The sequence below is a fragment of the Trichosurus vulpecula genome, chromosome 1 (assembly GCF_011100635.1).
Source record: "Trichosurus vulpecula isolate mTriVul1 chromosome 1, mTriVul1.pri, whole genome shotgun sequence".
Classification (NCBI taxonomy): Eukaryota; Metazoa; Chordata; class Mammalia; order Diprotodontia; family Phalangeridae; genus Trichosurus; species Trichosurus vulpecula.
This window is the reverse complement of record NC_050573.1, coordinates 533,821,748-533,848,681: the sequence shown is the minus strand read 5'-3', so window position 1 is coordinate 533,848,681 and position 26,934 is coordinate 533,821,748. Positions and strand designations below refer to the sequence as shown.

General features: G+C 39.2%; 1 protein-coding gene across 1 annotated transcript; it reads right to left on the bottom strand.

Annotated features, from left to right (window-relative positions):
- Positions 1-24,036: 24,036 nt before the first annotated feature.
- Positions 24,037-26,934, bottom strand: LOC118834866 (C2 calcium-dependent domain-containing protein 6-like). The gene has a single exon (XM_036742306.1). The coding sequence runs from the start codon at positions 26,875-26,877 to the stop codon at positions 24,958-24,960; it is 1,920 nt and encodes a 639-aa protein (XP_036598201.1). The 5' UTR covers positions 26,878-26,934; the 3' UTR covers positions 24,037-24,957.

The following is a 26,934-nucleotide window of genomic DNA, read 5'->3' as shown; positions in this document are numbered from 1 at the left end:
AAGTGAGACTCTGATATTTGGGGGAGTTATGCTTATATAGATATTTCAGAATGATGATGTAGTTTTAGGGGTTTTATGGAGGTTAAAGATTAAAGACAGGACAGGATGACATAGAATGAGGGAGATGAAGGGAATTCTTTATGGTTTAAGGATTTAAGGACAGAACAGGAGGACACAGGTTCAAAATTAAAGGACGGGGGAACACAGGATAAGGGAGACAAGCAATTCTTTTGGTACAGGTTCAAGATAAGGGGGGAAAGGACTTTAGGGTGTCTTCAGGTTACAGAATGAACTAGGGGCTTCACAAAAGCAACCCTTAATTACTCTTTTTTGAGGGGGGGAAGGCAGGGCAATTGGGGTTAAGTGACTTGCCCAAGGTCACACAGCTAGTGTGTCAAGTGTCTGTGTGAGGCTGGATTTGAACTCAGGTCCCCCTGACTCCAGGGCCGGTGCTCAACTCATTGTGCCACCTAGCTACCCCAATTATTTTTAAGTCTTAGGGCACTGTTCGTATCATCACTAGGTTAGAAGTATAGGGGCTACTCATGATTCTATCCTACTATTTATCAATGTGGGAGCTCCGATATGCTCCATTTCTGACTTGGACCTTCTCTTAGAGGCTCACCATAGTAATGACAAACTGAGTATAGATACCCAATTGGCATAACTCATTGCAACTCAGAACTCCCAAGCTCAAGAGATCCACCAGCCTCAGCATCCTCAGGACCTGGGATTACAGACCGTGTACTGTCATGGTGGGCTGTATTATGATAATGATAATGATAACAGTAATAAGACGGGTAGGTGGCACAGTAGATAGAGCACCAGGCAAGAGTCAGGAAGACCTGAATTCAAATCTAGTCTGGGACACTTACTAGTTGTGTGACCCTGGGCAAGTCACTTTAAAATGAGCTGGAAAAGGAAAAGGCAAACTACTTCAAAAAACCCCTGAAATGGAGTCACGAAGAATCCAGACATGACTGAAACAACTGAACAATAACAAATAAGTTTGCAAGATGTTTTATGAACATTATTTTATTTTAACCTCACAACAATACTAGATGAAGAAATTGAGACAGACAGAGGTTTAGTGACCTGCCCAGAGTCATATGGCTAGTAACTGTGCGAGGTTGCATTTGAACTCAAGACTTCCTGATAGCATATCCAATAGAACTGGGATGACTTGTACACGTAGATGTGTTTGCCTTGGCAAGAAGAAAGACCACCTCATTACACAAGACAGAGGTAAAGAAGGAGATAATGGCAGACATTCTTTCAACCAATGCACTTTCCCAACTACTCTGTGACTTAGCATCTTAGAGTAGGGGTTCTGAAGTTTTTTGTGTGTCCTGGACCTTTCTGGCAGGCTGGTGAAGCTTACGGACCTCTTCTGAAAAGAATGCTCTTAAATGCGTAAAATCAAATATATACTATCCAAAGGAAACCACTTATATCGAAGTACAGTTATCAGAATATTTTTAAAAGCAAGTCACACAGCACTTGTCTCAGCTCGCTGCAGAACTGAAAGACTAAATCGTTTGGGCAGGTTCCCATAACTAATGTGTCAGAAGGTAAACTTGAACCCAGATCTTCTTGTTTCTAAGTCTACATCTCAATCCACGAAGCCATGTTACCTCTCAACTCATTGTGGGGGTGCAATCAATGCTAGTAGATTGGAGTGGGTTGCTAAATAGACCTCTATTAGCCCACATTTTTACAAAGCTAATAGGAAAATAGTCACTACTGACCCTATAGATGACCATTGCCTTCTCACCAGAAGCTTAGCCAATTAGAGAAGCAATTTGGCCAAAGCAACTCATGAAAATGTTTACTGAGTTGTGGAAGGATCATGACCTTCATTAATGGAAATGATACCCAGAGGTGAATCAGCTTGTTGAAGTGTTGATTCAGAAGGCGTTGGTGGGCTAATAAAGGTCTAGTAGGACTTCAAAGAAAACAAAATCATTTTCCTGTTCTAGCATTTATTGTACCATGTTGTGTTCTTGGCCTATCCCTGCACACTTTGTGTATGTACGGGTATGTATGTGCATACATATACCACACACATATACAGATGTGTGTCACAGGGTGATATACACAATATCTTCGTATTTTCAAATGTGTGTTTCTTGCTTTGCAAACCATTATGTTTTCAAATAGGGATAGTTCTGCCCAGAATGCCAACCCTGCTTCTAGCACACACATACACACACACACACACACACACACTCACACTTTTTTATGAGAGAGCTCAGAGAAAGAGAGCTCTGTAGAGAAAGAGCTGCCATAAATATGACACGTGTATGTATATATACACATAAAACATATGTAAGTATATATGTGTGTATATGTATATGTGTGTATATATGTATAATTATGCGTGTATCTCTCTCCCCGTCCTTTGCCTATCCTTTCCTCTCTTGTCTCTGTGTGTGTGTGTGTGTATACACGTATATCTATATCTATATATCTATATCTATATCAATATATAAATCTGTCAGTAAAAAATTATTAAGCCTGGTCTTTGGACAGGAGACAAGTCATATCCATTGCCTGGCCCATAGCTGAAGCATGTTCAGGTCTGCTGAAATAGCCAAACTTAAATGGACCTGGAACCTATAATAATAGAATATACATTTATTAAACACCTACTATGTGCCAGGCACTGTGCTAAGCACTGGTGATATAAAAGAGGCAAAAGACAGTGCCTGTCCTCAAGGATCTCACAATCTAAGGGGGGGGACACACACTTGTGCATGCACACACGTGTATACCCGTGAGTGTGTGTCTATGTATGTATTAGCTCTCAACCAGACTGCTCAATGAAACAGACCACCTTATTGCCCAACTAGAGTTGGATAGTGGAGTTTACTGGAATAATAAAAAGGAAAAGACAGGTGGGGAGGCTGTGTTTTTCAGAATGACACACACAACATGTTCATATTTTCAAATGTGTCTCTCTTACTTTGCAAACTATTATCTTTTTGGATGGGGATGTTTCCGCCCAGGATGCCACTCCTGTTTTCAATATAGCATTTCTCATTAACTTTTCACAGTCCTCTTGTTAACTGTTAAAGTGCTGCTGTTATCCACTTTTGCTACTTTTGTCAGTTAAGCTATGTGGAAACATGGCAGAGACAAACAAATAACTCTTTGCAGCCTATTCCCACCCAACACCTCAGTCACACTCAGGATAAGAGGTCTTCCCTGCACCTGCGGAGAGATTCTTAGAGAGCTGTTCCCCCTCCCTTACTCTCTACCCCCACCCCCTACTTTCAGGTACATTGGTTTCTGATGCTTCCTTGTCCCCTGTCACACATTTACTGCACAGTTTGGCTGCTAGGACCATAACCAGTATCTGCTACCAATTTGACAGGCAATTATCTCTCATACAGCATCTGTAAGATCTCATCTCTGCAATCATGGTAAATGGCTTCAGCCACCATAGGCTGGTCTAGAAATTGTTTCAGGCCATAAAGAGTCAGCCAAGGGTAAGAGTAAAGGATATTGTCAAGTAGAACAAGTGAATGGGGGGCAGCTAGGTGGCGCAGTGAGTAGAGCACCGGCCCTGGAGTCAGGAGGACCTGAGTTCAAATCCGGCCTCAGACACTTGACACATGTACTAGCTGTGTGACCTTGGGCAAGTCACTTAACCCCAATTGCCCTGCCGAAAAAGAGAAAAAGAAGAACAAGTGAATGGGCTTCAGGTTCCACACATGCTAATTGGCTTTAGAGCTGCAAGGGAAACAGGGTCAGAGAAATTAAGGGGCTGTGGTCATGTAGCTGGTGTCAGAAGGAGCATTTGAAACCAGGTTTCATACTTAGTAGCTGTGTGACCATAGCCAAGTTGTTTGACCTCTCTAAGCCTCAGTTTCCCTTGTGTAAAATGGGAGAAATTATAGCAATCTATTATATCTGCCCGTATAAATATTATATACATATAATCTATCTATCTATATCTATATAATTATACCTACCTAACTACTTCAGAGGGTTGTTGGGCATCTCAAAGGAGATGACATGTTTAAAGCAGTTTGCAAAATATAAAGTGCTGTTTGTGTCATATATCATCATCATCATCATCATCATCATCATCCAACTGCTTCATTTCATAGTTGAGGAAACTGAGGCCTGGAGGGGTAAAAGTGACTTGCTTAAGGTCACCCAGGTAGCAGACGGCAGAAGGTGGTAGAAGGTGGCTGGCCTTCAAGATGAAGCCTCATACCAGCTAGTAATTGCTATCTGGATGACTTCCACAGGGTACTGTGGAACTGTGACAATATCCATCTTTTCAAACATTGAAGGTTTTTTGAAAATAAAATCTTGATACCTCCTGTTTTTATATCATGCACTTTTTTTATGTATCCTTCTGCCTTCTTCCCTCCAAGAGGGTCATCCCATATAAGAATTTTTTTAATGAAAAAGAGGAAGATGAAAAAAAGTAGGCAAAACTAATCAATACATTGAAAACCCCCCAACAATGCATGCAATATCCTACCCTCATAGACACTCGCCCACCCCTCGTGCAAAGGAGCGGGGAGGGTTGTTCTTTCATGTGTTTTCTTTGGGGCCAAGCTTGCTCCTGGTAATTTTGCAACATTCATTTTTTGTTGTTTTGTGGTTATTGTCCTTTCTGTTTGCTTGGTTCTGCTCTCTTGGTTCTGCTTGCTTAGCATTGCATCAGTTCATATAAGTCTTTCCATGTTTCTCTGTGTTCATCATAGTTGTTGTTTCTTAAGGCACAGTAATATTCCATTACATTAATGTGTCACAATTTGTTTAGGTATTCTTTGATCAATGGGCATCTACTTTGTTTCCAATTCTTTGCTACCATAAAAAATGCTGTAATAAGTATTTTGTTGTATATGAGCTATATGTCTAGCAGGAGAGTCACTGGGTCAAAGGGTATGTATATTTTGGATTCTTTATTGGCATAATTCCAAATTGCTTTCCAGAGCTTATTCTAATTCACAGATCTACTAACAAAGCACTAGTGAGCTTATTTTCCCACAACCTCTCCAACATGGATATTTTTTCTGTCATTTTGTCATCTTTGCCAATTTTCTGGACATGAGGTGAAACATGGGGGGAGGGGTTTGTTTTGCATTTCTCTTTTTGTTAGTGATTTGAAACATCCTTTACTATGGTTATTCAACAATTAAGGTTAGGTAAGAAATGAGCCAAAGAATGGTCTCTTTTACCTAGTCAAAAAAAAAAATCTGAGGAGGAAAGACACTCAGAGTATTTGGCCAAAAGAAAAATAGTGACTATTCACATTCACTCAGAGCCAAAGACCGCTAAGTGGGACTTGGGCTGGGACCTACTGTTGGCCAATCAATGAGAGCTGGAATGAATTGGGTTTAAAGCATGATTTTAAAGAAAGAAATCTAGTCTGAAAACCCCAAGATATCTTGCTAGGTCTCAGTCATCAAAATTTACATTCCTTTGGGCAGAGCACCAGCCTTGGTCAAAGTGAGAACTCAGAAAGACCTTAACCTAAAAAGGCCAAGGTCTCTCACTGTATCCAGGGCCATCTCCAGCCATCCTGATCTTATCTTGCCGCCGGACCCAGATGGCTCTGGAGGAGAAAGTGAGGCTGGTGACTTTGCACAGCCCTGTCTTACTTAAATCCAATTCACTTGCAAGTCATGGTGTCACCTTCCTCTTGTCATGGTCCTCTTCAAGAATGAAGGACAAATGACAACTATAAGTATTAGTAGCCTGCAATTCTTTTGATAACTATTTGTTCATGTCCTTTCATAGGAGAGGATTAGGGCATGCATGGATATTCTGTGTTGACCTACCATGTGATTGGGTGTAGTCTTTTTCCATTTGTTGTAGGGTTAGAGCTATCTGTATCTTTAAACTGCCTACCTGAGCATTGTTGTTTAGTCTTTTTTCAGTTGTGTTTGACTCTCCATGACCCCCTTTGGGGTTTTCTTGGCAGAGATACTGGAATGGTTTGTCATTTTCTTCTCCAGCTCATTTTACAGATGAGGAACTGAGGCAAACCAGGTGAAGTGACTTGCCCAGGGTCACACAGCTAGTGAGTATTTGAGGCCAGATCTGAACTCAGGAAGATGAGTCTTCCTGACTCCAAGCCTGGTACTCTATCCACTGTGTCACCTAGCTACTTCCTATCTGAGGGTTTTTTAGCCCTGAAATCGGGTCTGAGAGTGAAGGACTCCTTTGCTTACAATGGCAAGTGATACTATGCTGTAAAGGGGGAAAGCCAGAGGGACACTTGCAGGGGCATGCTGGAGCCAGCTCAAACCCAGTTACGAACCAGTTATTAAATTTTCAGTGTGAGCATTCATACCTTGGACATTGCCAAATGCTACCAATCAGGGCTTGATTTACTGTTTTGTTGATGATCTAGACCAGAGGTTCCTAAACATGTCTGGCCTACCACCCCCTTTTCAAAAAAAATTACTCGGTACCCCCCTGGAAATCTGCTTTCTTTAACCCTTTAACGGTTTCTTGAAATTTGCATAATTTAAAAAATATAAAATACTTTTAAAAAAATAATGCATCTTAAATTTAATCATTTATTGTAAATTTGTGGGGTTTTTCCTCCATTGAAATTGTGGTGATGTAATATTGTGCTTGTAACGGTATGCTATAGTATCGTATTGTAAACAAGTCATTATCTGCATATGTTCCTGGCAATGCATGCATTTCCCGATGATGTGCAACACCCTCATCTGCCAACACTGGCTTGTTAAGAGCTGCTGGGGAACTTGACCATGATTGGTTATAATGTGCATTTTGTGTGTTTATTTGGAAAAGAATCACTATGACTTTAACTCTGTTACTTAACAGATGAAACATGTATGAATGGTTTTTCAAAATTTTCTTCTCTTAAAAAAGATTTTTCCCTTCTCTTCTTTCCTTATGCTTCCACCACCTCCTTATTTTTATTTAATGCCCTCCAATTGCACCAGACCCTACTACTGCCCCCCTGGGTTGTTCCAGCACCCCCCAGGGGGCGGTATTGTCCACTTTGGGAACCATGGTTTACTTTCAGAAAGAGAGGGAGAAAACGTTAATATTACAGATTAAATTGAAAAGGGAGTCCTGGGTACATTTCTTCTACCTAGCTGATTGTTAAATAGTTGCTTGGTCAGCTGATGGGTACCTTGATTTTCAGTTCTATGCCACTATGAAAAAAGCTACTGTGAATAGCCTGTATCTTAATTTTCACTCCTTCTTGTGGTTTTATAAAAGCAGAAGGAAGAACAGACCAAAAATACTTTCCTATTATGTTGGGGAAGAGGGGAGGGATTATAGTTTATCTCCCAGATATCTGCAAGCAGGAAGCCCTATTATCTGTCACAAGTTGCTGGATTTACTGCAGCAGACCACATTTTGGCTGTATCTTTGCTTGACTTCCCTTCTTGGGGGTGGTTTGTTTAGTTTCAAATCATTGCTTTTCTTGTTGGAGTCTTCTTGATTCACCACAGCAGACTCATTTTGTTTTTACCTTGTTTTATGTTTTACTTTAAATTGAACTGAAGAACAATTTAAAAAAAAAAGCCTGCCTGGAAATGACTGAAGAGGTAAGGGCCCCATTTGTGGGTGAAATCAAAACGTTTTGACCAGTTACTCTGAAAACGCGAGTCAGCTGCAGACCCTTTCTGGGCTGCATCACATAGGTGAGACAAGGGCAGGTAAAAAATGGGAACAGAACTGTGACTAGGGTGAGGGAAATGAGAGCTTGGTCCCAGGTTGGGGAATTAAACAGATGCATTCCTTCAGGAGAAGTCAAGGTGGGCAGGGAAGAGTGAGCCCACTCTCTGGTCAAGGAGCAAGGAAGAAGAGTTTCAGGCTCTAGGCAAGCTGGAAGACAGCAGTCTGCGCAATACCTTTCTTTCTTCCTGGATCCCATAAAGAAATCACCAGTCACTGGTCATATCCTTCCTCTCCTTTCCCGGGGCTTTCTTCCTCTTTCCTTCTACCCATCTCCCCTCAATCAATTAACGCAAACTTAGTTCAGATTTTCCCTCTGGCACTACTTGTGTGACCCTGGGAAAGTCACTTAACTCACCATGCTTCAGTTTATCTGTAAAATGGGGATAGCAACACCTACCTCAAGGGCTTGTTGTGAAGATCGAATGAGATAAGCACATGTAAAGTGCTTTGCAAACCTTAAAGTGCTATATAGATGCTAACTATAACCAGCATGCATTTATTAAGCACCTACTTTATGCCCAACACTGTTCCAGGCACTGGTGATACAAAAGGTGAGACAATTTCTACTTGCACTGATTGGTTATAACTTGCATTTTGTGTGTTTATTTGGAAAAGAATCACTACGACTTTAACTCTGTTACATAACAGATGACACATGTATGAATGGTTCTTCAAAATTTTCTTCTCTTCTTTCCTTATGTTTCCACCACCCCCTTATTTTTATTCAGTGTCCTCCTATCGCACCTGACCCTACTACTGCCCCCCTGGATTGTTCCAACGCCCCCTGGGGGCAGTATTGTCCACTTTGGGAACCTATAGTCTAGACGTTCAAAAAGAGAGGGAGAAAACATTAATAATACAGGTGAAACTGAAAAGGGAGTCCTGGGTACTTTTCTTCCCCTCAGCCAATTGTTAAATAGTTGCTTGGTTATTCCCCAGCTGATGGGTACCTTGATTTTCAGTTCTATGCCACTATGAAAAAAGCTACTGCGAATGTTTCCTTATACACACACACACACACACACACACACACACATATATGTATATGTACACACACACACACACACACACACACCCCTCCTTTCCTCTCTTCTGCTTTTCTTTTGCAAGCAGAGAAATGCCATCTTTGAGAGTGAGTATTAATCCCAAGGCCACCTTCCCTCCCATACATTGTATAAAGGGGACCCTTGCTGAATCTCTTATGGTTGAAAAGAGCCTGGACCCCAGATCCCATGGCTTTGACGAGATGACTTCTGAGTTTCCTTCTAGCTCTCAAGAGTCAATCCCCCATTAAAATGAGTAGTAGTAGCTAATTTTCCCTCTCAAACTGAATTCATCTTAATTGCTTGTGCCATTTTCACATCATAATTTGACAAAGTTGTTTCATGTCACAGTAGCTCATTGTGTCCATAGCTGGCAACGGTACGATCTGTGGTATGTGGCGTCGGGATGAATCAAAGTCTTCCACCTGTTCATGCAGGTGAACATTGGCTAAAATGAAGAGTGAAGGAAGCCCAAAGGGGAAAATAAGGGAAAGATTCCAGAAGGCCAACCTACAGTCAGTTCCCCTATAGGGGGTTGTGTATGGAGGAGGAAAGAGGGGTATTGTCTCTAGGAAGTGAACCCTAGTCTCTTGGTAACATAGAGACATGTCAAGGCTTTTAATTTTACTCCATTCTCTTTTATTCCAGGCTAGCTCCATCTCCCACTCACTATTCATGTCTGATTGCCTGCTCCTGGCAAGAGCTCAGGACCCCATAAAAGTCAATGACCCCTTGCAAATTGCCCCGATGTTCTCTACCCTGAGACAGCTCTGGTCTCAGGTTTAGGCCCAATTGTTTATTTGGAATGATCATATTCATGGCACTGATATTTTAATTCCAGCTGAAGCTACATAGAGTCTCTGGTTTTTACATCTTAGACAGCAAACCCTCGGAACAAGAACTCCACCGCCTGTATTGTGCATTAATTACATCCTGTCCCTGGTGCTCAATAATCTACAAGAGGAAAATTGTCTCCAGTTTGTCTCTAACCGGGTCTTCTTTACGTGATGCTCTATGGTTGTCTCCATCAATCCACTAGGTGGTGCTTCATTATAACATTTTTGTTTTACCTCAAAGTGAAACTGATAATGCCTAGCTTCATTCATGTGAATTAAAGGGGAAGAGGTGAAAGGAGAATTTCTCTTCTACATATTTCATCTCAGAGACCCCCCTAACATATCTCACTATAGACTAATTCTCACTATCTACACAAAAAGTGATGTCATAGATCAAATAGAATTATATTTGTAAAGCTCTTAGCACAATACCTGGCTCATAGTAGGCATTTAACAAATTCTTCCCTTCTTTCTTTCCTTCCTTTCTCCCTCTCTCCCTCCTGTCCTTCCTTCCTTCTCTCCTTCCCTCTCTCTTTCCTTCTCTCCTTCCCTCTTTTCTTCCTTCCTTCCTTCTTTCCTTCCTTCCTTCCTTCCTTCCTTCCTTCCTTCCTTCCTTCCTTCCTTCCTTCTTTCCTTCCTTCCTTCCTTCCATCATATTTATGGATGTGATGGGATCTCAGAGGTCATCTAGCCCAAATCCTTCTTTTTATAGAAGACGCTGTGGCCTAAAGAGTTGAAGTGACTTGTCTACAATCACGCAGGTGCAATAAACTACAGGACGAAGAGCATCTTTCATGCAAAGCATTTTGTTAAATGCTGAGGGTACAAAGACAAAATGAAAAGTCAAAATTTTTTTTAAAAGTCCCTGCCTTCAAGAGGCTTATAATCTGATAGGGAGAGAGGGGGTAATAAAATGTGCACAAACGAATAAATGCAATGTAATTGGGGGTGAGGATGTGGACAGCCCTAGCAAGTGGAAAGATCAAGGCATGATTCACAGAAGAGGTAGCATCTGAATTGAGTCTTGAAGGATTCTAAGAGACAGCATTAAGGAGGGAGAATATATTCAAGACACGGGGGTCTGCCTGTAAGAAGCTCAGTTAGGAAGTGGAATCCTGAGTTCAGGGAAGTTGGTAGTTTTTCTTGGAGGGTACATACATACATAAAGATAAATAATATGAAACAAGACCAAAATGTAGGGTTAAGGCATATTGTTGAGGGCCCTAAGTGCCAGGATCAGGAGTTTGCTTTCTGTCCCTGAAGCAGCAGGGAACTTCTAAAGGCTTTGGTATAGGAGGGTGGCATGGTCAGAACTGTGCCTTAAAGGCAGTAACCAAACCAAGATTTAAACTAAGGTCCTCTAAGGTCACATCCAGTGTCCTTCCCTCTGTGTTTTAGTGGTACTTCTTTCCTATGCCAAGGATAGTTAAATACATTAATCTGAACCTTCTATTAACAGGATTTATTTTTCTGTCCTCCACTATTAAAATAGAGATACAAAAGACAAGAAAACAAGCTCATAGGTGATATCACAGACACACATTAAAAATCAAGAGGAGGATTCTGGGAAGATAGCAGAATAAGGCAGGAAATTACATAGCTCTTCCAAATCCCCCCATAAACAACTTAAAATAATGCCTCAAAGTCAACTTTAGAGTGGCAGAAATAATTAAAAAGTCAGGTTAAAGCAGTTGTCTAGCCCAAGACAACTTGGGAGGAAATTAGGAACGATATGACCTCCTGGGGTGCTGGTCTAGCCTGACTAAAGTGCAGATATCTTCAGGCAGATACCACTGAATCAAGAAACAAGAAGCACCTGTGTTGGCAGCAGCCTGACTTTAGGAACTTTTATCCCATGGAGAGTGTAGGGGGTTAGATGGTTGATCAAGGAGAGATTGCAGGGCTCTCTGTTGGTCCTAGATGTGGGGCCCAGGTACACTGACCAGATGCAGTGCCAGGCTCTGACTGTAAGCAAGGAGGAGTGAGCACATGCTGGTGAGGATGGTCACAGAGGGGAGGGTGCTTGGCTGCCTGGGGTCACTTGCAGGACAGTGGAGTCCCCTGTCCCAGTTCCAGGGCAGAGGCATGAGCTAAAGCTTGTAGCCATAGGAGGGACCACAGGGAGTATGAGCATTTGTGGTAAGTGCTGCTGGGGATCCTGATCCTACCTCAGGGGTGGAGAGGAGTACATGAAGTTGGGCCCCAAGATAGAGCTTAGAAAACAGCAGCATGAAAAACCTGAAGCTTGAGACATTATCCCCCATACTTCAGGACTAGAGCTGGAATCTAACACAAAGTTAACAGCCAAGAAAACTCAGAAGAAGACAGTGAAGTTAAAACAGCTACTTGTATTTCAAAGAAAAAATATAAAACAGTCACAAGCCCAAAAAGAGTTCTTGGAAGAGTTTAAAAAGAACTTTGAAAATAAAATAAGAGAGGTTGAGAAAGAATTAGGAAAAAAATAAGAGTAATGCAAGATAATCAAGAAAATTATGAAAAGAAAGCCAATAATTGGAAAAAGAGATGCAAAAACTTGGAGAAAATTAACTCTTTAAAAATTAGATTTGAGCAATGGAATGCTAATAACTTCATTAGACACCAAGAAATAATAAAACAAAATCAAAAAAATGAAAAAATAGAAGGGAATGTGAAACATCTCATTAGAAAAACAACTGACCTGGAAAATAGATCAAGGAGAAACAATATAAGAATTGTTGGACTACCTGAAAGTTATGATCAAAAAAAGAGTCTAGATGCTATATTTGAAAATTTTACTATGGAAAATTGCCCCGACATTTTAGAACTAGACAGTAGAATAGAAATTGAAAAACCCACCTATCACCACCTGAAAGAGATCCCAAGATGAAAACTCACAGGAACATTTTACCTAAGTTTTGAAGCTCCTAGATCAAGAAGAAAATACTACAAGCAACTAGAAAGAAACAATTTAAATACTACGGAGCTATAGTCAGGATAATACAAGATTTAGCATCTTCTACATTAAAAGACCAAAGGGTATGGAGCATGATATTCCAAAGAGCAAAGGAGCTGGATTTGTAACCAAGAATAAGTTGCCCCAGCAAAGCTGAGTATAATCCTGCATAGGAAAAAAAAATGGATACGATGAATTAAAGGACTTTCAGGTATTCATGAGGAAAAGACCAGAACTGAATGGAAAATTTGTCCTACAAGAATCAGGAGAAATATAAGAAGGTAAACATGAAAGACCAATTATAAGGGATTTAATAAGGTCAAACTGTTTACTTCCTATATGGGAAAATGTTATTGTAACTCTTAAGAATGCTATCATTGGGGCAGCTAGGTGGTGCAGTGAGTAGAGCACTGGCCCTGGAGTCAGGAGGACCTGAGTTCAAATCCAGCCTCAGACACTTGACACACTTATTATCTGTGTGACCTTGGGCAACTCACTTAACCTCAATTGTCCTGCCTTTCCCCCTCAAAAGAAAAGAAAAGAATGTTATCATTACTAGAGTAGGTTGAAAGAGCATACATAAAAAGGCCTGGAGTTGAGTTGAGTATAATGAGATTATCCTAAAAAATGAAATTGGGTAGAGAGAGGTAAAATGGGGCAATAATCTCATACAAATGAGATGTAAATGGAAGAACTGTTACAGAGAAGGGCAGGAGGGGGTGGAGGGCTGGTAGTGCTAGAACCTTATTCTTGTCACAACTGGTTTAAAGAGGGAATGACATATACATCTAGAAGGGCACAAAAGTCTTAATTTACAGAGAAATAGAAGGGTGAGGGGATAGGACAAGGGAGGACAAAGAGGATAATGGGGAAGGATTCTTTTAAAGAGTGTGGAGTAAGGACGCAGTGGTCAGAAGCAAATTAGACATCTGAGGAGGAATAGGGTAAAAAGAGAGGGAGAGAATGATAAAAAGTGGGAAACAAAAGGATGGAGGGAAATACTGAACAAGTAATTATAACTTTGAATGTGAATGGCATGAACTCACCCATAAAACAGAAGCTAATAGCAGAGTAGATTAAAAACCAGAATCTGATAATAAGTTGTTTACAAGAAATACATTTTTAAAAATGAGAGCTACACATAAAGTAAAAATGAAGGGCCGGAGTAGAATTTATTATGCTTCAGCTGATGCAAAAAAAGCAAGGGTAGGGGGGGCAGAGCCAAGATGGCAGCTGGAAAGCAGGGACTTGCCTGAGTCCCCTCCCCAGATCCCTTCAAACACATATAAAAATGGCTCTGAACAAATTCTAGAACTGCAGAACACACAAAATAGCAGAGGGAAGCAGGGATCCAGCCTAGGATAGCCTGGATGGGTCACTGGGTAAGGTCTATGGCACGGACCTGGGAGCACAGCAGAGCCCAGCGTGGGCTGTGCCTGGACCAACCAGACTGGGAGCCAGGAGGAACAGGCCCTAGCACCCTGAATCAGTGAGCTGTGGCAGTTACCAGACTTCTCAACCCATAAACTCCAAAGACAACAGAGAAGGTTAGTGGGAAAAACTGCTGGAGACAGAGTGAAAGGAGTTTGTGGTTAGGCCACTGCCATGGGGACAGTGGAGAAGGCACAGCTACAGAACTATAGCTGCAGTTGCTTCTGGCCCCAGGCCCACCTGGTGGGAGGAAATAAGTGGTAGATCTGAGCGAGAGTGCAGAGCCAGTTTAGATAAGAGTAGCAGTCTGGGTTGGTGGTTCTTGGGGAGGAGTAGCTCTGTCCTGGCAGAGCTTGCTGTGTAGAAATAGCTCTGAAAACAACAGCACAGCCCCTCAAGCTTGGGACAAAGTACTCTATACTCTACAAGCAGTCAAAAAACTCAAGGGTCAAGTAGTTGGCTGGGAACATGGCCAGGCAGCAAAAATGGACTCAGATTCAGACTCAGACTATGGAATCTTTCTTTGGTGACAAAGAAGAACAAAACATACAGCCAGAAGAAGTCAATAAAATCAAAGAGCCTACATCAAAAGCCTCCAAGAAAAACACGAACTGGTCTCAGGCCATGGAAGAGCTCAAAAAGGATTTGGAAAAGCAAGTTAGAGAAGTAGAGGAAAAACTGGGAAGAGAAATGAGAGTGATGCCAGAAAACCATGAAAAACAAGTCAATGACTGGCTAAAGGAGACCCAAAAAAATACTGAAGAAAATAACACCTTAAAAAATAGACTAACTCAAATGGCAAAAGAGCTCCAAAAAGCCAATGAGGAGAAGAATGCCTTGAAAGGCAGAATTACCCAAATGGAAAAGGAGGTCCAAAAGACCACTGAAGAAAATACTACCTTAAAAATTAGATTGGAGCAAGTGGAAGCTAGTGACTTTATGAGAAATCAAGATATCATAAAACAGAACCAATGGAATGAAAAAAATGGAAGACAATGTGAAATATCTCATTGGAAAAACTACCGACCCAGAAAATACATCCAGGAGAGATAATTTAAAAATTATTGACTACCTGAAAGCCATGATCAAAAAAAGAGCCTAGATATCATCTTTCAAGAAATTAGCATGGAGAACTACCCTGATATTCTAGAGCCAGAGGGTAAAATAGAAATTGAAAGAATCCACCGATCACCTCCTGAAAAAGATCCCAAAAAGAAAACTCCTAGGAATATTGTGGCCAAATTCCAGAGCTCCCAGATCTGGCAAGCAGCCAGAAAGAAACAATTTGAGTATTGTGGAAACACAATCAGTTTAACACAAGATCTAGCAGCTTCTACATTAAGGGACTGAAGGGCTTGGAATATGATATTCTGGAGGTCAATGGAGCTAGGATTAAAACCAAGAATCACCTACCCAGCAAAATTGAGTATAATGCTCCAAGGCAAAATATGGATTTTCAATAAAATAGAGGACTTTCAAGCTTTCTCAGTGAAAAGACCAGAGATGAATAGAAAATTTGACTTTCAAACACAAGAATCAAGAGAAGCATGAAAAGGTAAACAAGAAAGAGAAATCATAAGGGACTTACTAAAGTTGAACTGTTTTGTTTACATTCCTACGTGGAAAGATGATGTGTATAATTCATGAGTATTAGGGTAGCTGAAGGGAATATACATATAAAGAGACAGAGGGCATAGGGTAAGTTGAATATGAAGGGATGATATCTAAGAAAATAAAATAAAATTAAGGGATGAGAGAGGAATATATTGAGAAAGGGAGAGATAGAATGGGGTAAATTATCTCACATAAAGTGGCAAGAAAAGGCAGTTCTTTAGGAAGGGAAGAGGGGGCAGGTGAGGGGGAATGAGTGAATCTTGCTCTCATTGGATTTGGCCTGAGGAGGGAATAACACACTCAACTGGGTATCTTACCCCACAGGAAAGAAGGAGGAAGGAGATAAAAAAGGGGGGATGATAGAAGGGAGGGCAGATAGGGGGAGGAGGTAATCAAAACCAAACACTTTTGAAAAGGGACAGGGTCAAGCAAGAAAATTGAACAAAGGGGGATAGGATAGGAAGGAGCAAGACATAGTACAAAATACATGAGTATTGTGGAAGGGTTTTACAAAATGATATGCATGTGGCCTATGTTGAATTGCTTGCCTTCTTAGGGAGGGTGGGTGGGGAGGGAAGAGGGGAGAGAATTTGGAACTCGAGTTTTAAAAAACAGATGTTCAAAAAAAAAGTTTTTGCATGCAACTAGGAAATAAGATATACAGGCAATGGGGCACAGAAATCTATCTTGCCCTACAAGAAAGTAAGGGAAAAGGGGATGGGGAGGGGGAGTGGGGTGACAGAAGGGAGGGCTGACTGGGGAAGGGGCAACCAGAACATCTGCCATCTTGGAGTGGGGGGAGGGTAGAAATGGGGAGAAAATTTGTAATTCAAAGTCTTGTGAAAATCAATGCTGAAAACTAAAAATATTAAATAAATAAATATAATAATAATTAAAAAAGTGTAGCAAATCATGATCTCAGACAAAGTTAAAACTAAAATAGATTTACTTAAGAGGAAAACAAGGAAACTACACTATACTTAAAGGTACCATAGATAATGAAATAGTATCAGTACTAAATATATCTGCACCAAATGCTATAGCATCCACATTTTTGAAGGAAAAGCTAAATGAATTACAGGTGGAAATAGATAGCAAAATTATAATAGTGGGGAACTCCAACTTTCACATCTCAGAACCAGATAAATCTAGCCAAAAAATAAATAAGAAAGAAGTCAAGGAGATGAATAGAATCTCAGGTAAGTTAGATATAATAGATACCTGGAGAGAACTGAATGGGAATAGAAAGGAATACACCTTTTCTCGGTAGTATGTGGTACTTTTTACAAAAATTGACCATATATTAGGGCACATAAGCTTTATAGTTAAATGCAGAAAAGCAGAAATATTAAGTGCATCCTTTTCAGATCATAATGCAATAAAATTATATTTAATAAGGGATCTTGGAAACACACATTAAAAATTAATTGGAGACTAAATAACCTAATCTTAAAGAAAAAGGGAGTTAAAGAACAAATCATAGAAATAATAATTTTATTAAAGATAATGGTAATAATGAGATAACATTCCAAAATTTACAGGATTCAGCAAAAGCAATAATCAAAGGAAAATGTATATCTCTAAATGCTTACATTAATAAAATAGAGAAAGAGAAGACCAAATAGGCAATTAAAAAACTAGAAAAAGAACAAATTTAAAATTCCCTATTAAACATCAAATTAGAAATCCTAAAAATTAAAGGTGATATTAACAAAATTAAATGTAAGAAAAACATTGAATTAGTAAATAAAACTAGGAGTTGGTTTCTATGAAAAACAAAACAAAACAAACCATTGGTTAATATGATTTTTAAAAATGAGAGAAGAAAGCCAAATCACTAGTATCAAAAATGAAAAGGGTGAATATACCACTAATACAGATGAAACCAAAACAATTATTAGGAGTTATTTTGCCCAATTATGGGCCAATAAATTTAATAATTTAGATGAAATTGAAGAATACTTACAAAAATATAAACTGCCTAGATTAACAGAAGAGGAAATAGAATATCTAAATAAACCTATTTTAGAAAAAAGAAATCGAACAGGCCATAAATGAGCTTTCTAATAAAAAAAAATTAGGACCAGATGGAGTTACAAGTGAATTCTACCAAATATTTAAAGATCAATTAATTCTAATATTAAATAAATTATTTGTAATAATAGGCAAAGAAGAAGTCCTATAAAACTACTACCATGGTGCTGATATGTAAATCAAAAAGAGAAAAAACAAGAAAAAAGATTATAGAACAATGTCATTAATGAATATAATGCAAAAATCCTAAGTAAAATACTAGCTAGGAGACTACAACAATGTATCACAAAGATTATACATTGTGACCAAGTGATAATTATACCAGAAATGCAGGGATGGGTTAACATGAGGAAAACTATTAACATAATTGATTATATTAATAACAAAAATCATATGGCTATATCAAAAGGTGTAGAAAAAGCTTTGAAAGCATAGGTATAAATGGATTTTTTTCCTTAAAATGTTAAGAAGTATCTACCTAAAACTATCAGCAAGTATTATTTGTAATGGGGATAAACTAGAAGCATTCCCAATAAGATTAGGAGGGAAATAAGGATGCCTATTATTACCAATATTATTGAGTATCATACTAGAAATCCTAGCAATAGCAAATAGAGAAGAAAAAGAAACTGAAAGAATCAGAACGGGCAATGAGGTAATAAAATTATCTCTTTTTGAAGATGTTATGATGACATACTTAGAAAATCCTAGAAATTCTACTAAAAAGCTAGTTGAAATAATTAATAATTTTAGCAAAGTAGCAGGATATAAAATAAACCCACCTAAATCATTAGCATTTCAGTATGTCACCAACAAAAGTCTGAAAGAAGAGATAATAAGAGATACCTAATTTAAAATAATTGTAGACAACATAAAATACCTGGGAGTATACCTGCCAAGACAACCCCTGCAACTACATGAGCATAATTATAAAACACTTTTTATACAAAAAATCTAGATTTAAATAATTGGAGAAATATTGTTTATGGGTAGGCAGAGCCAATATGATAAAATGGCAATTCTACCTAAACTAATTTACTTATTCAATGCCATCCCAATTAAATTACAAAAAAAATTATTGAGCCAGAAAAAATAGCAAAATTATTTGGAAGAACAAAAGGTCAAGAATATAAAAAGAATTAATGAAAAAAGCATAAAGGGAGGAGGTTTAACAGTACCAGATCTTAAACTATATTACAAGGCAGTAATTATCAAAACTATCTGGTGCTGGTCAAGAAATACAAAGGTGGGTCAGTGAAACAGAGTGGACATACAATACACAGTAGTAACTGATTATAATAACCTTTTTTTGACAAATATAAAGATTTAAGTTTTTCACATAAGAATTCATTATTTGGTAAAAAATTGTTGGGAAAACTGGAAAGCAGTCTGCAGAATTAGGTATAAACCAGTATCTCACACCACTTACCAAGATAAGGTCAAAATGGCTACATGACCTAGATATGAAGGGAGATATCATAAGTAAATTAAAAGAACATGGAATATATTGCCTATCAGACTTATGGATAGGAGAAGAATTTATGAATAAAAAAGAGAGAGCATTGTAAGATGTAAAATGGATAATTTTGATTATATAAAATTAAAAAGTTTTTGTATAAATAACACCAATGTAGCCAAAATCAGAAGGAAAGCAGAAAATTGGGGGGGGGTGTGAATTTTAATAGATAGTTTCTTGGATAAAGGTCTCAAATCTCAAATATAGAGTGCACTTTGTCAAATTTATAAGAATATGAATCACTCCTCAATTGATAAATGATCAAAGAATATGAACAGGCAGTTTTTGGATGAAGAGATCAAAGCTATATATAGTCATATAAAAATTGCTCTAAATCATTATTGATTAGAGAAATGCAAATTAAAATAATTTTGAGATCATCTCACACCTATCAGATTGGCTAAAATGATAGAAGGGGAAAATGACAAATATTGGAGGGGATGTGGAAAAATTGGGACACTAATACATTGTTGGTAGAACTGTGAACTGATCCAACTCTTTTGGAGAGAAATCTGGAATTATGCCCAAAGAGTTACAAAACTGTATACCCAGCAGTACCACTATTAGGTCTGTTTCCTAAGGCGATCGGGGAAAAAGGAAAAGAAGCTATGTGTTCTAAAATATTTATGGCAGCTCTCTTTGTGGTGGCAAAGAACTGGACATTGAGGGGATGCCCATCCACTGGGGACTGGATGAACAAATTGTGGCACATAACTGAGATGGAATATTACTATGCTGTAAGAAATGACTCGCGTGAAATTTCCAAATGATTGGGAAAGACTTGCATGAAATAATGAAGAGTGAAACGAGCAGAACCAAGAGAATGTCGTATACGGTAACAGCAATATTGTTTGAAGGATAACTGTGAACGACTAAGTTATTCTGAGTATTATAAATAGTCAAATAAACTAAAAGACCTACGAAGGAAGATGCTATCTACCTCCAGAGAAAGAACAAATAGAAGCATGCACAATATGGTTTTACACACACATATGTACATGTGTGTATACATACACATACACACACTATATGTGTATGTATGTGTGCGTGTTTATCTCTATGAAATGGTAGCCTTTTCTAGTGCAGGATGGGTAGGGAGAAAGTTTGGAACTTAAAATGTAATAAAAAAAATAAAAAAAAAGAAAATCAATTCACAGGGTGTGGATTAGAGTTGGTACACATTTAGCCACCCTCCTACACACTGTTCAGGACGATTCACAATTTCAGAGATTCTTATCGGCTATGAAAGACTTCTTTGCCATAATGTTTTTACTAAGGCAGGAAAGTAGATTAAAATGTTTAAGAGGTGAAACAAAGAGTTTTCTTCATTAGCATAAATTTACAAGAAGATGGAATTAACTAGAACACCTTATTCCCCAAGCATTTAGGTAAATCAAGATGTGTGATACAGGAATTTAATTTATATAACTGTGCTTCCAGAAGTCCAGTTGAATACATCTTTCAACCATCTTCTAACCCTGTTCCACTCAAGTCTATATTAAAGTTAGGACATTCTTGTTATTAGTTTTCTTTTTTTTAAAGAAGTGCATTAGTATTCCATGAGAAGGGCTGGTCACGTGGATAGAGCAACAAATAAAAAGGGGTTGTAGGATCCCAAACTTAAGCACTAGAAATGACCCTAAAGGCAGGTAGGTGGCACAGTGGATGGAGTGCTGGGCCTGAAGCTAGAAACACCCAAGTTCAAATTTAACCTCAGTTACTTATGGCTGTGTGACTCTGGGAAAGTTACTTAACCTCTCTATGCCTCAGCTTCCTGAATTGCAAAATTGTGACAATAATAGTACCTTCCTCCCCAGGATTCTTGCAAGGACCAAATGTAATAATATTTGTAAAGCACCTAGCACAGTGCCTGGCATATCAATCAATGAACATTTATTAAGCAACTTCTATGTGCCAGGCACATAGGAAACTAAGAAATCACGGCAGACAAGTACTTAAACGTTGTCTGCCTCAGTGTCCTCAGCTGTGAAATGGGGATAATAGGACGTACCTCCCAGGATTGTTATAAGAATACAATTATGTATTATTTGTAAAACACATAAGACAGCACCTAGCATTTAATGGCAACTTAACAAATCCTTGTTCCCCATCCCTCACCCCCAATCCTAGATTACTCACATCATCTGCCTCCTTTGTTTCTACACATACACATGAAACAGGAGGAGATCATGAAACCCAGATGTTTAGATCCACTATAAATTTATGCTACATAATCCAACTGGACACTCGCTATATTGCAAGGCAATCCTACAACTCTTACTTAATTTTTTCAATCAGCTATAGCAGCTGTTCCAAACCTCTTCTCCCTTATAGCCTCTCATGTCTCTCAACTCCCCTCTTTGTCTCTGTCTCTGTCTCTCTCTGTCTCTTTCTCTCTCATCTTATTTACTGAGAACCTCCCATCATACTTCACCAAAAAAGTTGAAGTTTTTCACCTCAAGCTTGCTCTTTTCTCCTCATCTCACATCCCTCTATATTGCCAAGGGAATATTCACAATGGTTTTGATTGTTATGAGTATGCTGGCATGGTTCTGAATTGCAAAATATAACAGACTTTCCATATAGAAGAAAGAAGCAAAACATTTATTCAGACACCAGAAAACCCAATCCCCAAACCAGTAAATCCAATCTATCCAAGTAGCATAGAAGTTAATACACATTATCACAGCAGAGAGCAGCTCCATAACCTTCTGCCCCACTGCTGGGGCCTTCCCACAAACACACTCACAGCACAACTAGCACGTCTTTTCTCTCTCCCTCAGCTCTAACTGCTCTGAGCATTTCCTGCTCCACCCTTTCAGGTTCCTCTCTTTCAACAAGCTCCTCCCCACCACATGTGACTTAGGCTTCCAGTGACTAAGCAGGATGGCGAAGATCTGCAAATTTACCTTACCATTACACCCTCTAACACATTTCTTCCTTCATTCCAATCTCTGATGACAAGTTAGCCCTTCCTGCCAAAGCCAGCCCTTCTACACGCACCCTTGATTCCATCCCTTGCTGCCTTCTCCAGCAGATTGCCCCTACCATCATTCCCATTCTCTCTCTAATCTTCAGTCTCTCCCTCTCTACTGGCTCCTTCCCAGCTACCTGAAAACAGGTCCATGTCTCTCTCACCTTCAAACAACAACAACAACAAACTAGACCCTGTCATGCCTGAAACCTATGATCCCCTTCCAATAAAATCTTGAAAAAGCCATCTACCTCTGGTGTCTCCCTTTCCCCTCCTCTCACTCTCTTCTAAACCACTATCATCTGGCTTCCCAACTGGAACTGGTCTCTCCAAAGTTACCAATCATCTCTTAATCACCAAATTTAACAGCTTTTGCTCCATCCTCATTCTTTACTTGACTTCTTGGCAGCATTTGATGCTGTTGACCACCTTCTCCTCCTTGATACTCTCTCTTCTCTGGGTTTTAATGCCTCTTTTCTCTCAGTTCTTTTACCAGTCTGAGCTTTCTCAGTTTCTTTTCTGGATCTTCATTCATGTCACACCCATTCACTGTGGACGTCCCCTGGGGCTGTCTCTTGGGCATTCTTTTCTTTTCTGGCTATACTCTCTTACTTGGTGATCTAATCAGCTTCCATGGCTTCAGTTTTCATATCTATGGACTTGATTGCCACATCTATTTATCTTGTTCTAGCCTGTCTCCTGAGCTCCAATCTGTCATAGCCAACTGCCTAATGTCTAATGACATTTCAGACCAGATGGCCTATAGGTGTCTCAAACTCAGCACATCCAAAACTGAACTCATGATCTCTTCCCCTAAACCTTCTCCTCTTCCCAAATTTCCTATTACTGTCAGGGTACCGCCATCCTCTTAGTCACCCAGGCTCCCAGTCTCAGTGCCTTCCTTGATTCTACTCTCTTGCTCAACCTATATATTTAATCAGTTGACAAATCTTGTCATTTATTTCTCTATAACATTTCTGTGTTATGTATATGTGTGTATCAGATATATACGAGATATATATGAGATATAGGCGATGCATATGAACTATATGATACATATTAAAAAAAAAACTCAGAGAACCACCACACTAGTTCAAGCCCCAATCATCTCACACTAGGGCTATTCAATAGTCTTCTCATTGGTCTCCCTGATTGACGTGTCTGCCACTGTCCACTCAGCTGCCAAAATAATTGTCTTTTTTTCTTTTTGACTGATTAAAATTATTTTTTTTGCTTAAATTTTTTAAAAATTTGAGTTCCAAATTTTCTCCCTCCTTCCTGTCCCTGCTGCACCCATTGAGAAGGCAAGCAATATGACATCAGTTATACCTGTGAAAAAGTGAAAAAGTATGCATTAATCTGTACTCAGAGTTCATCAGTTCTCTCTCTGGATAGCATTTTTCACCATAGATCCTTTGCAATTGTCTTAGATTATTGTCTTTATCACAGTAGCTAAGTCAAAGTAATTTCCTTAAAGCAGAGGTCTGACCGTATCACCCTCTCCCCCTCAATAAACTCCAATTGCTCCATATTACCTCTAGGATTAAATATAAAGCCCTTTAGCACTTGATGCCAATTACAACCTGGTCTCTTTCTACCAGTCCAGTCTTCCTACATTCTACCACTAGCCATGTATTCTATGATCTAGCCACAGTAGCCTACTCGTTCCTCACACATGACACGACCTTTTCCATACCTGTGCTCTAACACTGGCTGTTCCCTATATCTGGAATATTCTCTTTCCTCATGTTCATCTCTTAGTTTCCCAGGCTTCCTTCAAGACTCAGCCCAAATCCCACCTTCTGCAGGATCCTTAGCTCTCCCACGTCCCATCCTCTCGGGTTACCTTCTGTATGCTATTTTTACTTATCTTGGCTCTTTTGATTCTACATGTTGTTTCTCCAAGTATTCTCTAAGCTCTGAAAGAGCAGGGACTATTTTTGTCTTTCTTTTTTTTTAATGGATCATAAATATTTTGTGTTTCAGTGAAAATAACTCTAACAAGATGAAATTTTGTAGTGAACTGCTAAGAGGACTGACCCATATACAATTTCATTAGTAAGGAGATTCATGATATACTTCATACCATCCTCATACTTCTGTTTCACATATGAACTGTTTAACAACTGTAGAATATGACAAATGATTGAACTTTTTCAAGACTTCTAGGTCTTTTTTCTGATTATACACAAAATAAGCCTACTGAAATCACTCACGGGATTGTAAATTTCCTAAGGCTTTCTTTCAATCTTTTGTTAAACTCTGATGATTACCACTTTATAATACAATTTGAGATCTAGTATGGCTAGGCCCTTTTCCTTCACACTTTTTTCCATTAATTCCCTTGATATTCTTAACCTTTTATTCTTCCAGATAAATTTTGTTATTATTTTCTATTTCTATAAAATAATTTTTGGTAGTTTGGTATGGCACTGAGTAAGTAAATTAATTTAGGTAGAATTGTCACTTTTATTGTTTTGGCTTAGCTCACCCATGCGCAATATGTTTTCCCAGTTGTTTAAATCTGATTTTATTTGTGTGAAGTGCTTTGCAATTGTGTTCATACTGTTCCTGAGGATTTTTTTGGTAGGTAGTCTTTCAAGTATTTGATGTTGTTGACAGTTATTTCAAATGTAATTTGTTTTCCCAGCTCTTGCTGCTGGATTTTGTTGGCAATATACAGAAATGTTGATGATTTATGTGAGTTCATTCATTTATTAAACTCTGGAGCAGTATTTGGTCTTGCAAGGTTTTTAAATGGGTATTAGTTATCATCTGGGCTTCTTCCCAAGTCAAACTTAGCCTTTTGCTTTTGCGTTTTCAAGATGCTTAGATGGTCAAATGCAAATCTTCCTTTTTATTATTTGAAGAATCCTGGCTGGTGTCTACTGGGTGCTCCTCCAAGTCCAAGTTCCCTGTAAGCCACGATAGTTGGTGTTCCCACTCTTTTCTTCCTCTGCTTTATTCCTCTCACCTATTCCCTCCTTGTACTTTTCCTTTTCTTCACCCTCATTAGCTTCATCCGAGTAAGTATCTTCTTCAAACTTATCTTCTTTTAGCAGATCTTCACTCCAGGATAATTCTGTAGCTTCTTGCAAAACATTAAAGGAAACATGTCGAGAAAGATGCATCCTTGCAACTGTTTCCGTGTCCTCTTTTAGATCCTGAAGAAGTTCTGAACTCATTTTGTTTTCTTGCTTTAAAGTTTGCCTTTTTGTTTCTATTTCAAGTTCATCTGTGCACTTTTTTTTAAATGGGCTTAAAATGATACTTTTCAACTTTGTTTCTGATTGAATGAAGTTTCTTCTTCCTGGTGGATGGCTCTGCGTTGGCTTTACTTCTGGTGAAGTTGAATCTGTGGTCCATCTTCCTGACGTTTCTCCTTTAAGTCTAGTGTTTTCAAATTCATCATCTCTTCCCTCTATAGATTCTACACAGATTTCTTTTTCTCTTAATGAAACAGGAGGTAAAGGGGTAGTTCGCTCAAGAGGAAGGCTTTCATTTTTTGTTTCAACACCTTCTTGAAGAAGATCTGGAGGCTCCTCTCTCATTTCTGCCAGGCTCTTCTTAGCTTCAGGCATTTTGACAGGAAACTCAGATGGAAGAGGTTTATCCTCTTGCTTTTTTAATGAGAATTCTGGTGGCTGAGAGAAACTTGCTAGAGATGGAGGATCATACTTTACAAACACTTCATTGCCATCAACATCATTAGAGTCAGGAAATTCTTTCAGTTCTGATTTCATGCGAAGAATTTGGTCTAAATACTTAGATTTTTCTTCCCATGTTTTCAAATTTCTGTACTCTTTCTTCATTCTGTCAAGCCTGTCTCGAGGTTGTTGCTGAAGTTTTTCAAGTCGGATGGGAGATGATGAATGAGTCTGTTTTGGTTGTGTTCCAACAGTAACATTCAAGTCTGGGGATAGGAACGCTGGATATTCTATTAGTTGTGGTGTGATAACATTTGTTAGAGGGTCTGTTCTTTCCACAGGTGGGGGGACATGCATAAACATGGATGGCTGAATCAACTTCTGAAGTGGTTTTAACTGATGTGAAAAGCCATAACCAAAGTTTCCATAGGAAAACATAAATTCTACTTCAACCTTGCAGACAACCAGGTTTCTAATCTTCATAAGAAATTCTTCTGTGAAGCATCCCTTCTGAATTACTTCATAAAGATGTAAGCTAAAACTTCCCAACACTGCAGGATATGCTTCCAAATGATCAAATTTCATTAGTTCCAAATAAATCATATTCCTTCCATCATCTTGACGTCTCGGAACCTGTACAGAGAAGTATTTCACTTCTTCAAACTTAATTCCAGGTCTCTTCTCATTATTCTTACAATTCAAGGAATGAGCTTTAGTGTATTTCATGATCTTGTTTACCGTGATGCGAATAAACACATTTGTGAAACGCTGTAAGTTGATCCTCGGTGAAAAATGTCTGCATCTCCTTATATGAACAGCTAGGCAGCCAACCACATCACCAAATGGAACCAAAGCTGGCATGTCCTGTACCACTTCCAAGTCCTTACTCTCACTTCCTTTAAGCGTTTTCCTCAGCATGTTCAACAGCTTTCGGCCTGTACCCTCCTTGCTCCCATCCCTAGATAAATCAGTCCTCATCGAGGATTGCCGAGAGGAAGACGCCTGAGAGATGGAGTCCAAGTTTCTTGTTTCGGCCACATTGTCGTTAGCCCGGGTGTCGCTGGTGCGAAGAAAAGGGACTGTGAGCAGCGAATGAATTTTGGTTCGCTGAGACTGACTAAGCTCCGAAACCTTCTTTTCCATCTGGCTTGGCTCCATCCCGTCCCCCACCACCCCAGTCCCCTCAACCGACCGCCGTGGCTCGGGTCACCCTTG